This window comes from Pan troglodytes, chromosome 4 (genome assembly GCF_028858775.2).
Source record: "Pan troglodytes isolate AG18354 chromosome 4, NHGRI_mPanTro3-v2.0_pri, whole genome shotgun sequence".
Classification (NCBI taxonomy): Eukaryota; Metazoa; Chordata; class Mammalia; order Primates; family Hominidae; genus Pan; species Pan troglodytes.
In genome coordinates, this window is record NC_072402.2 from 50,296,566 (window position 1) to 50,311,139 (window position 14,574).

Sequence of the window (14,574 nt, forward strand, 5' to 3'; positions counted from 1 at the left end):
AAATCCAGTATCAGTCATCTTATTATATCTTTGAACACTTTTACTTGGTGTCATTTATTCCTTAGGGTAGTTAGGTAAAGCATTATTTTGGGACACATTATTAAAATTGTGAGCTCTGGGCCAAGGTCAGGACTATGTGGCCACCACGCTTTCACACCAGGAGAATTTATTTCTTGAGCTAATTTCAGAAGTCTTGTGGTTACTGGTTGAATTTTTAATACACAAGCATACATGTGCACTTTTATAAATGCAAGTGTTTTAAAATGAAGGCATCATATCCCACCAACATCCAATTTCATATGGAATTAACAAGCAAGTTCTATATATGTGAAATAATGAAAAGAATAAAAATTGTGAGTGTGTGTGCAAAAGGAAGAGTCAGAGGGAAAGAGTAGGTAAAGGGAGAGGGAAGGAGGTAAAGGAAGAGGGAGGGAGGAAAGGAGAGAATGAAACACTGCTCATAATTTTTAAAATAAGTTATGAAGTGGTGATAGTTGAACAAAATGTACAATTTGCATTATAAGTCATTTGGGTCATAAACTTAATATAGAAGCAAAAGGCTTCTGAAATTCTAAACTCATAAGTAAACTGTGTAACAAAAATAGAACCTGATTCTGCTAAAAAGAACAAGTTCAGAATCTGCAGGCCTTTTCAAAAAATTATCTTGTGAACAAAATTGTTCCAGTTTCAGAGGAAATGTAAGGGTTAATGTACCTTTCAGCTCCAAGGCAGTCCCATGTCTACAGCATATTTTAAATTTTCTCTGACTTACCTCCAACTTTCTGAGAAGGTGGGTTTCTGGGTTATATTCACACTCATGCTGTGTGAGCATGTACTGTTTTGTTTTCTATTAGAGATAATCATTCTTTTCCATGTGGAGTTCTTTGATTTATACTGAGCATGTTTAAACTTGCAGCACCAATCTAACACCTTCAGGCAAACTAATGACCAAATAAAATAATTCTCCAGGCTTTCATGAAAAATGGATGGATTGTCATAAATATATATCAGACACCTACATTTCAGCTGCATGTTTTTGTTACAGTGAGTAAAATTAAAACATGGAATTTTTAATTCTTGTTAAAAATTCCTTTGACTTGAGTATGTTTAGAAAAGAAATTCAACAATGTAGAACTTTTTGCAAAAATGTTTTAGTGAAACCTCTTTGCTACATTGCTTTGTGTATGTATGTGTGTATACATATGCATGTAATTATATATATGAATGGTTTTTCAGGGAATAAATTAACATAGCATAGATGGAAACCATATCAGTTGGATACTGTTCAAATAAACTGAGGATTAAATGCCTGAAAATGGTAGGTATTTCAGGGAAAGGAATTACAATTGACAGAGTCATCCGTGCAACTAGTATCTGATAAGAGATTAAAAAGTGCTAGCTCACATTTATCTAGATTATTTCCATTCCTTTTCTTATTACCCATTTTATGTATTAATACATGAAATATGTATTTGTAAGAAGAAAAAAATTTAAAACATGTCTGCTTACTTATTGATTATGTAAGACACTTCATAGGGTGAAAAGGACAAGTATTAGCTAGTTTTATGCCTGAGTTCAAGCTTTTATACAAGCTTCTTTGGCTGGAAAATCTATAACTGTTTGTCTTCGCAATTTTGTGTGTGTGTGAAAAAAACCCACTAATTTTGTGAAGCCAAAGGCATATATGGGAATGTCTATTTTTTTCCCATAAGATCCCCCTTTCCACCTTACTTCCATCTACCAACCATGAAAACCAAGCTGAGAAGTAAATTTCTTAGGGAACCTATTAATGTTGCATAGATGGCATCTTATATGAAATAGTGTGGTATAACTTGAAATCACAGATGCTAATTTTCCAATACAACCCTGATTTTGTACAATTGTTATTTTTAATCAAGATGATCCAACCAGTATGTGATTGTGTGGTTTATTATAAAAAATAATTAGAAATGAAGAATAAAAAATACTACAAGTGATGAAGGGAAATTTATAGCCTTAAGTAATAATTCAAAGAAAGTAAAAAGGATGCAAACTGACTTAGAAAGTCACCTTAATATGGTATAAAAATAACAAAATAAATCCAAAGACAGTAACAGAAAGGACTTAATAAAGAACAGAAATGAATGTATAAAACCAAAGATATAATAGACAATTCTCAAATTTGGTAATTTAAATGGAATAATAAAATTGACAAATACTCAGCAACATCACAGAAAAATGAGTAGATAATCAGAATTCAAAGAGCATAACTAGATATACAAGACAGATTAAAATATTATAAACAAAGGCTAACAAATTTGACACAAAAAAATTCTCAGCAAAAAGATATATAAACTTAGGAAGAAATTGACAAAACACAGTATAAAAAATAAATACAATTTTACTCATAAATAAGTAAAATTCTGAGACAAAATATTAGCAAACCAAATGTAGCAGTGTTCTAATGTCCTAACATTAGAACATCAATTACAATCTATTAATATGATTCAGTGCATTAACAAATTGAGGAAGTAAAGCCGTATGATCATTTCAAGAAATGCTGAAAAAACATCCACAAAATTAAACTCCATTCAAGAAAAACTACAGGCATTAGAAATTAGGAACAGATGAGAGAACATTCTTAAAACCTGATGAAGGGTACTTACCAAGAATACAGAGCAACAATTATACCTATTTGTAAATATTAAAAGCATTACTTTTTTTTTTTTTTTTGAGATGGAGTCTCGCCTTGTTGCTCAGGCTGGAGTGCAGTGGCGCGATCTCCACTCACTGCAAGCTCTGCCTCCCGGATTCACGCCATTCTCCTGCCTCAGACTCCTGAGTAGCTGGGACTACAGGCACCCGCCACCACGCCAGGCTAATTTTTTTGTATTTTTAGAAGAGACGGGGTTTCACCGTGTTAGCCAGGATGGTCTCGATCTCCTGACCTCGTGATCCACCTGCCTCGGCCTCCCAAAGTGTTGGGATTACAGGCGTGAGCCACTGCGCCCAGCCAAAAGCATTCCTTTTAAAATCAGGATGCTATGATTACTTTTTCCGTTCAAAATCAAATAGAAGTCCTAGCTCAGAAAGTCTGGTAAGTGCAAAGAGAAAAAAGCATATGCATTAAATTGAAAGATATAAAATTGTCCTTATTTAATATTGTCTTCACTGAAAGCCACAAAAACCTTATAAATAATTAGACTTAATAAGACAATTTCGTAAGGTTGTTAAATATGATAACAACATACCAATATCAATATATTTCAACCATTGTGGAAGTCAGTGTGGCGATTCCTCAGGGATCTAGAACTAGAAATACCATTTGACCCAGCCATCCCATTACTGGGTATATACCCAAAGGACTATAAATCATGCTGCTATAAAGACACATCCACACGTATGTTTATTGCAGCACTATTCACAATAGCGAAGACTTGGAACCAACCCAAATGTCCAACAATGATAGATTGGATTAAGAAAATGTGGCACATATACACCATGGAATACTATGCAGCCATAAAAAAGATGAGTTCATGTCCTTTGTAGGGACATGGATGAAATTGGAAATCATCATTCTCAGTAAACTATCGCAAGGACAAAAAACCAAACACCGCATGTTCTCACTCATAGGTGGGAATTGAACAATGAGAACACATGGACACAGAAAGGGGAACATCACACTCTGGGGACTGTTGTGGGGTGGGGGGAGGGTGGAGGGATAGCATTAGGAGATATACCTAATGCTAAATGATGAGTTAATGGGTGCAGCACACCAGCACGGCACATGTATACTTATGTAACTAACCTGCACATTGTGCACATGTACCCTAAAACTTAAAGTATAATAAAAAATAAAGATTGCAAAAAATATATATATTTCTAGACAACAATAGGAAACCATATAAAAATCTCAGCAAGATTGTATAATATTCAGAAAAGTAGGCTATTATATGAAAAAAGACAGATGTTGAACCTTTAACAAAATATAAGGGGAAGATTCTAGATAAAGACCGAAAAAGTAAAACTACAAAATGAATATTTAAAAAAATCTAAGCGAGGCTTGGCAGGGTGGCTCATGCCTGTAATCCTAGCACTTTGGGAGGCCGAGGGAGGAGGATTGCTTGAGCTAGGAGTTCAAGACCAGCCTAGGCAACATAGTGAGAGCCTGTGTCTACAAAAACAAAATCAGCCAGGCATGGTGGTGTGCTCCTGTAGTCCCAGCTACTCAGGAGTCTGAGGTGGGAGAATTGCCTGAACTGGAAGGTTGAGGCTGCAGATCATACCACTGCACTCCAGCCTGGGTAACAGAGTGAGACGTTGTCTCAAAAAAAAAAAAAAAAAAAAAAAAAAAAAAAAAAAAAAAAAAAAAAAAAAGAAAAGAAAAGAAAATCAAAGTGAAAACCTCTGTGGTCTGGGAATAGGGAAGAACCTAAATAAAAATTTAAGACACAAAGCGAAAAACATTTAATTATATCAAAGTTAAGAATTCCTTACAATGAAAGATACCATGGACAAACAATATGTAGATGATAAAAATGGCAGAAGAAATTTGTAATGTCTAAAGTAAATAAAAAATTAATATCTAGAATATAAAAGAAATTTTATAAAACCAATAAGGGCAGAAACCCCCATAGTAAAATAAGCAAAGTAATTACAAAAGAGGCATCTGAAAGGCTAATAAATATTTAAAATGACCTTAAACTATTATCAGATGAATGTAAATTAAAATAATGAGGGTTTCTAATTCTCATTTCCTGTCAACATTTTCCATAGTGCTAATTTTTCCCAACCTTACACACTGATAATAGGTGTCTAGGCTAGTCATTTGGGAGAACTGTTGGCAATATTTAGTCAAGCATACTCATATCCTATGACCCAGACATTCTGCTTTGGAGCCTATATACCAAATAGATATTCACAGTCCACAGTAGGATATTCATTAGAGTGTTTTTATTGTGGCAGAGAGTTGGAAGTATTCTAGAAAGTGAATAGATAGACAAAATATGGTAAATGCACACCTTAGTAGAGCATTAATTAGAAGTCACAGATTAGAGGTACGCATAACCACTTGGATGGATCTAAAGGGCAGTGCTAGGTGAAAGAGAAACAATGCAATATATAAGACCATTTTCATAAATTAAAAATATATGTGCAGAAACAATATACATTCTATAAGAACACAAAATGACACACATTAAGTAAACCCAATATAATGGTTGGCTATGGGATGAGAGTGAAGTAGAAAGAAGGATATGGGGATAAAAAGAAAACAAATGAGTATGTGGAACAGTGATGATGGTATGCCATAAATTAAGTGTGACTAGGACAATTTTTCTGCACTGAAGTTTCAAAAAAGGAGAGAAGAGGACAACATAGCAAGTACATGGGAATAAATCTAGCCAAAAGATGTGCAAGATATTTATAAAAACATTATAAAACTCTATTATAGGACATCAAAGGAGATCTAAACAAATGAAGAGATAAACCACACTGATAGAAGTACTTTTACTCTAAGGTATCAATACTCCCCAAATTGATTTATACATTTAATAGGACCCCATTTCCCAAGTAGAACATAGTTTTTCATGCAGCTTGACCAGGTGATTTAAAAATTTATATGGAAGAGCAAAGGGCCAAAAAATGGCCAAGACACTCTTGCAGCAAAACAAATTGGAAGGGGGGATATCAAAACTTATTAAGTTTTTAGTGACTGAAACAGTATGGTATTGCTATAGGAATAAAAAATTATACCAATGGACTCAAAGACCTCAAAACAGACCCAAGTGTGGAAATTAAAATATGACAGATTAGTACTGTAGATCAGTGAGGAAATGATACATTATTTTCAACAAATGGTGGTAGGAAAAAAATCCAAAGAAACTGGGTCTCTACCTACAACAAAGAAAGTAAATCAATAAAAAAAAATGAACACAAATCAGTTTCAAAGATCTTTAAAATTATTTGAAAAATACACAAGAAAATATCTTTATGACCTTGGGGAAAGAGAAGAATTTCTTAAGCAAGTACACACCAGAAAGATGAAGAAATTGAAGAACTACAATTCATTAAAATATATCAAAGTAAAAAGAACCCACAGACTGGGAGACAATAACTGCCATTCATATAACCAACAGAAAAAAAGTCACTAGAAAATATTTTAACATTCTTAAACAACAAAAAAATACAACCAACAGAAAATCGTAAAAAAGCATTTCACAGATGAAGAAATTTAATGATCAATACACATATAAAGCTATGTTCAACCCCCATCAGTAATCACAGTAATGGAAATTAAAACCCCAACGAGATATCATTTTCTACCTATCAAATCAGTAAAATCTAAAAGACTGAAAATACCAAATGTGGTAGACAAAGCTGGTGATAAATCATCACAGCCATTTAGGAAAATGGTTTTGGGTAGGTTATGAAGTTAAAGATGTGCTTTTCCTATGACCCAGCCAGTTTCTACCTGGCATTTATTCTAGAGTAACTCTTATGTTCCAGGAGACATCACAAGAGTGTTTATAGAAACACTGTTTATAATAAAAATTGGACCACTCAATTGTTCATCAACAAGAGAATGGATAAGTTGGGTTGGGGCATTTTCACATAATTGACTACAGTGTAGTAGTAAAAAGAATGTGGCCACACTTACTGAAATGGATTTGAGAAAAATATTGAATGACAAAGCAAAGCAGAATATATACATTGCTACCATTATAAAAGTTAAAAGACAAGCAAAATTAAGTCACATGATTAAGTATACATATGTATACTTATACAAAGAAATGATAAATACAAAATTCAGGGGAATCAGGGTAAACAAAGAAGAACTACAGAAGGTGCTTCAATAATATTGGTAATTGAGGAGTACAGTTCCTGATTAAAATCCTATGTGCGATTTTTTTTTCAGGCCTCAACAGACCATTACAAAGGCTTTATCTGGCAGGATTCATGGGAAAAAGCCAGATTTGTTGTACAACCAGTGCATTACAATCTCTGAAGGGAGCTGCAGTCAAGTTCTCAGGCTCCCCTGGCTGCATATACACTTTTACGTATTTATATTCATATTCCCAGCACCTTTGTTACTACTTATATCTATCTGACGGCTTGGGCAGAGGTCCTTCTGTGCCTCTACAAAGGCTTTCTTATGGAGGTTGGAGGGGGAAACACTTTTCTCCACTCTGACTCAGTGCCCATTGCTTTCCCACTCCTAGCCTTTCCTCTTTGCCAATCCTCCTGACCTCAGGGTCTGAAAAACTGCTGGAGCCTTTTGTTTGGGACATTCTCAACAGTGAGGGAATCCTTACTTCTGCCCTGCTCTATGTGGCCCTGGACCAGTGTGCACTGTTGCATGAGATAATTGAACAGGAGGAGACAGCATTTCCTCTGGTTTTAGACTCTTGGTTATACTATTGCAGTAAATGATTAAAGGCTTAACTCCTTCATTTTTGGCTTGATACTTTAATCGGCTACTCCAGACACCTGATAACTCAGCTCTTTCCCAGCTCAGCTGAGCTCCTGATAGAATATATATATTTCTTATGTTGGGTGGTGTAATAATGCTACTTTGAACCTCCTTCATAAACACACACTTAAAAAATTAAGTTATTTGGAACTCCTATGGGGAAGACAAGAAGAAATCACAAAGAAGCAACTGCTTTAAATTATAGCTTCTGTACTACCTCAGAATACAAAAAGACAAGGGAAAGTGTGGAGTTATCCAGAAGGTACTCCATTCTTTTAGAACTTTGGGTATAGCATAGAAGGTAGAATACAAGGGACTGTTTTGAAGAACACTCTTAAAATAATAAACTTACTTTTCTTTGGTATGAAATCCTTTAAGACTCGATTTCTTACATTTGATTTCATATTTTGGGGGCTAAATGTGACCTATTAAAACCTATCTATGGCCAGGAACAGTGGCTCATGCCTATAATCCCAGCACTTTTGGGAGGCCAAGGCGGGTGGATCACCTGAGGTCATTCATTATTCAAGACCAGCCTGGCCAACATGACGAAACTCCTTCTCTACTAAAAAGCTTGGCATGGTAGCACGCACCTGTAATCCCAGCTACTTGGGAGGCTGAGGCAGAAGAACTGCTTGAACCCAGGAGGCAGAGGTTGTGGTGAGCTGAGATTGCGCCACTACACTCTAGCCTGGGCGATAGAGCCAGACTTTGTCTCAAAAAAATAAAATAAATGAGTAAAAAATAAAAATAAAACCTATCCATACCAAATCTCTAGATATTAAATTTTTACAGTTACTGACCACTTTATAAAGTAGTATGTGCTTATATAATGTCCTTAAACTATTTTCTTCATTCAAATCACTGTGTAAAGTTATATTCTTATGTTACTTTCTTTGAGAGTACCAATTTCATGCACCAATTTTTCTTTTGCCACAATCATAGGGGCTCTGCTTCTATCTCCTTTTGTTGTAGGTAGTACTGTACTGATCTTGTTGGTCTTATGCAGAAGACCAACCTCCTTTTGGTGTAGGTAGTAGCTGTACTGATTTTGTTGGTCTTATGCAGAAGTTCCTCCTGTTCCCTGAAGATCACAGTTCCTCATATCTGGACTTTTCTACCAGGTCCCATAATGTCATAATTGTTAAATAATGAAAACTGCACAGTAGTTCATGCTCTGATAAACTACGGTTTCATAAAAGATGAAATTATATTTTATGTCCATATTGTATGTTCATATAGTAACAAATTCCCAAAGCAGAAAAAGGTATTAGATATTGCATTACCTTCATTCCTTATATTTTTATATTCCAATTCGTTATAATTTACAATGTACTTTCACATTAGCCCATTTAATCTTTACTACTATATTAGTTAGGTGGGGAAGACATAATTATTCCTATTTTACAGATCAAAACAGAGATCCTATGATACCGCTGAAGTCATGTTGATACTTAGACCTAAAGCCAGAAATTGGTATTCCTTGACCACTGCACATCTCTAAGACACCCTGACACCAAGGCTCTGTTACTTTCTATTTGTTTTAAACTTGTGGGACAACTATAAAATATTAAAACTAAATAAATAGAGCTTCTGCTAATGAACGCATTATTAGGAATCTTTATACAGAGTACTGGTGCCTTTGTTAACTATTGTCACAGGATCCCTAGGGTGTCACTTCACCAGCCAGAAACCTCTGTAGCTGACGGCATCTTCTGCCTGAGTACTGCTTGTGCCTGCTGGGCTAGTTCAACCCACTTGGCCTGGCAGGCTGTGCTTGGCTCTTACTACTGGCTCAGATCCCACATCTGCCAAGTGCAAGCCAGGTGCAGAATGGCAAGGGGTGTGTGGTTGAGCAAGCGTGAGGTCCAGCCACTGTGCACAGCCAGGCATGCTGGCTGCTGTGGCGGGGCAGGGAGCTCCAGGTGTTGGCTCTGTGTGTGGCTGTGGCTGGATGAGATATACTTCATGCGGCTTCTGCTGTGGGCACCCGAGTCAGGACCAGGTAAATGCAGTGGTGCCTGGAAGCTTGGAGACTCCAGGAACTGCAGAACCCCAAGGAGGGTGTCACAGCCCTGGCTCAGGGATCTCTACATCTGGGCTCCTCAAAGGGCTGCAGCTCTTCTTGTCTTGTCACCCTCAATGTGGCGAGCATGGGGTGGGGGTGTGTTTCAGCCCTTATTGTGTTACAGTTCTTTTAGTCCTGCCACTCAGCAGGTCCTGAGTTCTTGTCCCACATTCAGGAGGAATGGGGTATGCGGACAACTGGAGGGTAAGCAAGGTGGAGAGGAGCTTCACTGAGTGGTAGAACAGTTCTCAGGAGACCCGCAGTGGGTATCTCCTATTCACAGGCAGGTTGTCCCGCTGTCTCTACAGCCCTCAGTGGAGAGGAGACTCACAGGTCATATTGTTAGGTAGGTTGTCCCACTGTCTGCCTGAGTCTGGCTGAGTCCAGGGTTTTAATGGGCTAAAGAGGGGAGGAAGTGCATGCTGACTGGTTCATGGGTGGCCATAGGCAGGCCTGGAAAAAGCACTGTAAGTTCTCACTCTGGTCCACAGAACTGACAGCCCAGCCCCCAGTCTTCAGGTTTGAAGAAGGTGGGGCTTTACCAGGGACCTGTCCCCTTTCTGCCCAGGAGCCTGTCTGCCTCCTGCCACCATCAACCTGCCATCCACGGTGCCCACAGTGCCCAAGCTATTCTTGCCAAGCGGTGTATGCAGGTTGCGCTGAGCTGCCCTCAGCTCCCCTCAGCCTTCCTCCCATGCTTGTCAGCACCCAGAGTTTGGAGTGGGCCTAGGCAGCAGGGGGCTAGCATGTCAGGACTGCCCTGAGAGTGTACACACTTGGCTGGGTTGCGACAGTGCCTGGGCTTGGCTTCAACTTTGCTGTGAAATTGGAGTGGGTGCCAGGAGCATGGAGAGGCCAGGCAGCAGGAGTAGGCATTTCTGAGCCTGCAGGGGCAAGGGGGCTTCCCCAGTCCCCAAGAGTACAAGGATGTCTCGGTCCGAAGCCATGGCTGGGTGGCTGCAACTTTGCCTGGGTGGGCAGGGCTCCCACCCCACTAACTTGGAAAGGGGCAGGGCTCCCACCTGTTCCTGGCTCCTGCCAGCTCTGTGGAATGCGCAGCCCTGGCTGTGCCTCCCCGACTGCAGCTGGCTTCATAGTAGCAGCTGTTCCAGATGGGCTGCCGCTTCCATAAATATGACTTTGTCAAATCTGATACTTTTGAGACATATTTTCATTATCTATGTACTAAACAGTGATAGCATGGCAAAGTCAATTTAGTCATGAGTCTTCGGATTTGCTCTTATTGTATAGTCTTCATTTTCTTCATTTGTACATCTGTAGTTTTCAGCAAGGAGATACTTAGCAAAATCCTTATTTAAAATTGATTAATACAGAAATATGTTTCCCCTAATATTTCTGAGACAGGAGGAAGTTACTTTTAAGAAGAGACCTTAGACAAAATTACCAGACTTTTTTTTTTGGCATTAGATTTCCTTACCTCCAAAAAGATGAAATGCTTTTCTGCAGCTTGGTAGGGGCCATTTTGCAGAGTTGGATTTCTGAAAGCTTTGTTTTATTTTCAAATATTCTTTAGTAAAGAAAGTTTTTGTGGCATTGTTCAATTCTAGAATAAAGCAAAAGAAAATAGGATTTTGAAATTAATTTGAGTAAAATGGCAAGAAAATGACAAGTGAATACTGTAGTATTTTGATACTATTTGATACAATTCACACCTCTTTAAGTCAGTGAAGACAAAACTAGATTCAACATTTTTTTCTTTACTCAAGCAAATACAACTTCCCCAAGTTCACATTTGGTGCAACTTTGACATGCCTACACATAGAACATAAATCTACTGAGTAGCTCCTATGTCAAGTAGTATAGAGTATATAATGATAAATAGGACATCGTCCCTCACCTTAAAACAACTGTAGTCTAAAACAGTGGTCCCCAACCCCTGGGTCACAAATGGGTAGCAGTCCATGGCCTGTTAGGAACTGGGCCACACAGCAGGAGGTGAGCCACGGGCAAATAAGCATTGCTGCCTGAGCTCTGCCTCCTGTCAGATCAGTGGCAGCATTAGATTCTCATAGGAAGTGAACCCTATTGTGAACTGCGCATGCAAGGAATACAGGTTGCACACTCCTTGTAAGAATCTAATTAATGCGCCTGTAATCCCAGCACTTTGGGATGTTGAGGCAGGTGGATCACTTGAGGTCAGGAGTTCAAGACCAGCCTGGCCAACATGGTGGAACCCCATCTCTACTAAAAATACAAAAATTAGCTGGGCATGGTGGCAGGCACCTGTAGTCCCAGCTACTTGGGAGGCTGAGGCAGGAGAATTGCTTGAACCTGGGAAGTGGAGGTTGCAGTGAGCTGAGATGGCACCATTGCACTCCAGCCTGGGCGAAGAAGTGAGACTCTGTCTCAGGAAAAAAAAAAAAAGAAAAAAAAAAAGAAAAAAAACCTAACTAATGCACAATAATCTGAGGTGGAAAAGTTTCATCCTGAAACCATCCTCCGCTTAATTCCTTGGGAAAACTGTCCTCTACAAAACCGGTCCCTGATGCTAAAAAGGTTGAGGACTGGTGGTCTAAAAGAAATAAACAGGTAGACAAAAAAGGAGAATAATGTGTTATGAGTGTAACAACAGAATAGCTAGAGTGTAATCTGGGCTCAGGAGTGATAGTGAAAAGGAAAAACACTTGTAGAACTTTAAACTTCATAATCTATTTCATTCTATATGTGATGGGTTGACCACCTGAGTCTATTGCTATATACTTGAGGTAATTTTAAAAATATGAAAATAACCATTCAGAAGCTTACTAATGAGTTAAAAAGGATATAGTCGTTTGAAGTACACACAGACCAACTGGAGAACATATATGATGGTATTCATTTTAAACGGTAGAAACTCTTTATATCTGAACCATAGAAAGCAAACCATGATCTGAGAACAACCTCTTAGGCTGGTGCAGAGCTAGTTACTAACCTGAGAAGTAAACTAGGCTTTCCATCAACCATCCCCTCTTACTTTCATCCCGCAATGATCACCTGTAGCATTTCCTCAGTTTCCATCCTACTTCAACTGCCTTAAGCTTTGGCTCAAGTGATTTGAATTAAATTTTCTCAATTTTTCTTAATCACTGCCTTGGGTTGATTTTTACCTAAGAAATTTAAAGGGAAAACTGATTCACAAAGTTTACAATTAACAACAAAAGGACAAATGTAAAAAATACACTACTCTAGGCAACTGAAGTTATCTATTAAACCTGCAACTCTAACTCCCTTCCCAATTGCACACCCACGAACCAGCATACAAGTTAGAGAAAAGGTATTTTCATGCTCATGATGTATGCTAGAGAGTTGATATGACTACAGTGCATTTAAAAATCCTTCATATGTTTAAAAGTTAATCATTTCAAGTTAGATATTCTCTCAAGGGTTTCAGCAGCAATGCATAGCTGTTTTATTAAAGTCCACTTTTCCCACTGCCCATTTATAGCCCTTTAGTGTAAGATGGTTATGACACTATCACTTGGTTGAAGGGGCTTGTCAGTGTCATTCATATTGATGAAGAAAATGAAAGAAGTTATCAAATAACATATTCATTTACAGTAATACTGGTCTTTTTCTTAGGACTTAAGAACTGATAACTATGATTCAGGGTATTTTCTGAGAAGTTAAAAATCCCCCCCAAAAAAGTGGTATTGTATTAACTCTTGGGAAAATTGACTCACAACTTTCTAAATGTCCTTGGAAATGAGACCCATGTGGTGTGTCATGGCAGATAATACAAACGAAGGTGAACAGTTTGCAACTTAAGGATTCTTATTATTCCTTCCCTTCCCTTCCTTTTCCTCTCCCTCTTCCTCCTCCGTCTGGAAAATTACAATAAAGGAATCAGTTCAGCAAGAGAATATAATAATTATAAATATTATAAAAATGTATCCAAACACTGGAACACCCAGATAAAAGCAAGTATTATTAGATCTAAAGAGAGAGAGAGAGATCTCAATACAATAACAGTTGGAGACTTTAATAACTCATTCCCAGCATTGCACAGATCTAGACAGAAAATTAACAAACATTGGATTTAAGCTGCACCACAGACCCAATGGACTTAGCAGACATTTACAGAACATGTCACCCAACAGCAGTAGATTACACACTCCTTTCATCAGCACATGGACCATTCTCTAGGGTTGGCCATGTGTTAGAACAAAAGAAGTATAACAAAAATTTAAAACTTGAAGTTATGTCAAATAGCTTATTTGGTCACAATGGAATAAAACTGGACATCAAAAAGAGGAACATTAGAAACTATACAAATATGTGGACATTGAACAATATGCTCCTGAATGACAAATGTATGAAGAAAGAAATTTAAATTTAAAAAGTATGTGAAACAAGTGAAAATAGAAATATAATACGCCAAAAGCTACAGGACACAGCAAAAGCAGTATTAAGAGGCAAGTTCATAGCAATAAATACATCAAAGCACTAGAAAGATTTCAAATAAATGACCTAATGATGTATGTACCTCAAGAAACCAGAAAAGCAAGAACAAACCAAACCCCAAATTAGAAGGAAAGAAATAATAAAGACCAGAGTAGAAATAAATGAAATTGAGACTAAGAAAATAACAACAAAATTAAGAAAACAAAAAGCTGGTTTTTTGGAAAGATAAACCAAATTGACAAACTATTAGCTAGACTAAGAAAAAAAGACCCAAATAAAATCAGAAACAAAAAAGATGTCACAACACATACCAAATACAAAGGACCATTAAAGACTACTATGAACAACAAAATATATACCAGTAAATTTCAAAACCTAGAGGAAATGTATAAATTCCTAGACACATACAACCTACCAAGATTGAACAAAGAGGAAGTAGAAAACCAAATACCAATCACAGGTAATGAGATTGAATTAGTAACAAAAAATCTTCCAACATAGAAAAGTCCAGCTGTGGAGGCCTTCACTGCCCAAATCTACTGAATCTTTGAAGAATTATTACCAATTCTTCTCAAACCATTCCAAAAAATTGAAGCAGAGGGAAGTCTTCCTAACTCATTCTACAAGGCCAACATAACTCTGATACCAAAACCAG

The 14,574-nt window shown here is 37.5% G+C and overlaps 1 protein-coding gene across 6 annotated transcripts in view; it reads right to left on the bottom strand.

The window, feature by feature from the left end:
• Positions 1–14,574, bottom strand: part of RNF180 (ring finger protein 180) — a 213,742-nt gene that overhangs the window by 31,525 nt on the left and 167,643 nt on the right. For all 6 annotated transcript variants that reach the window (XM_063811210.1, XM_063811209.1, XM_527201.9 and 3 more), the window contains one exon: positions 10,957–11,082. In XM_063811210.1, coding sequence (XP_063667280.1) covers positions 10,957–11,082 — 126 coding nt within the window. The remainder of the gene's footprint in view (positions 1–10,956; positions 11,083–14,574) is intronic.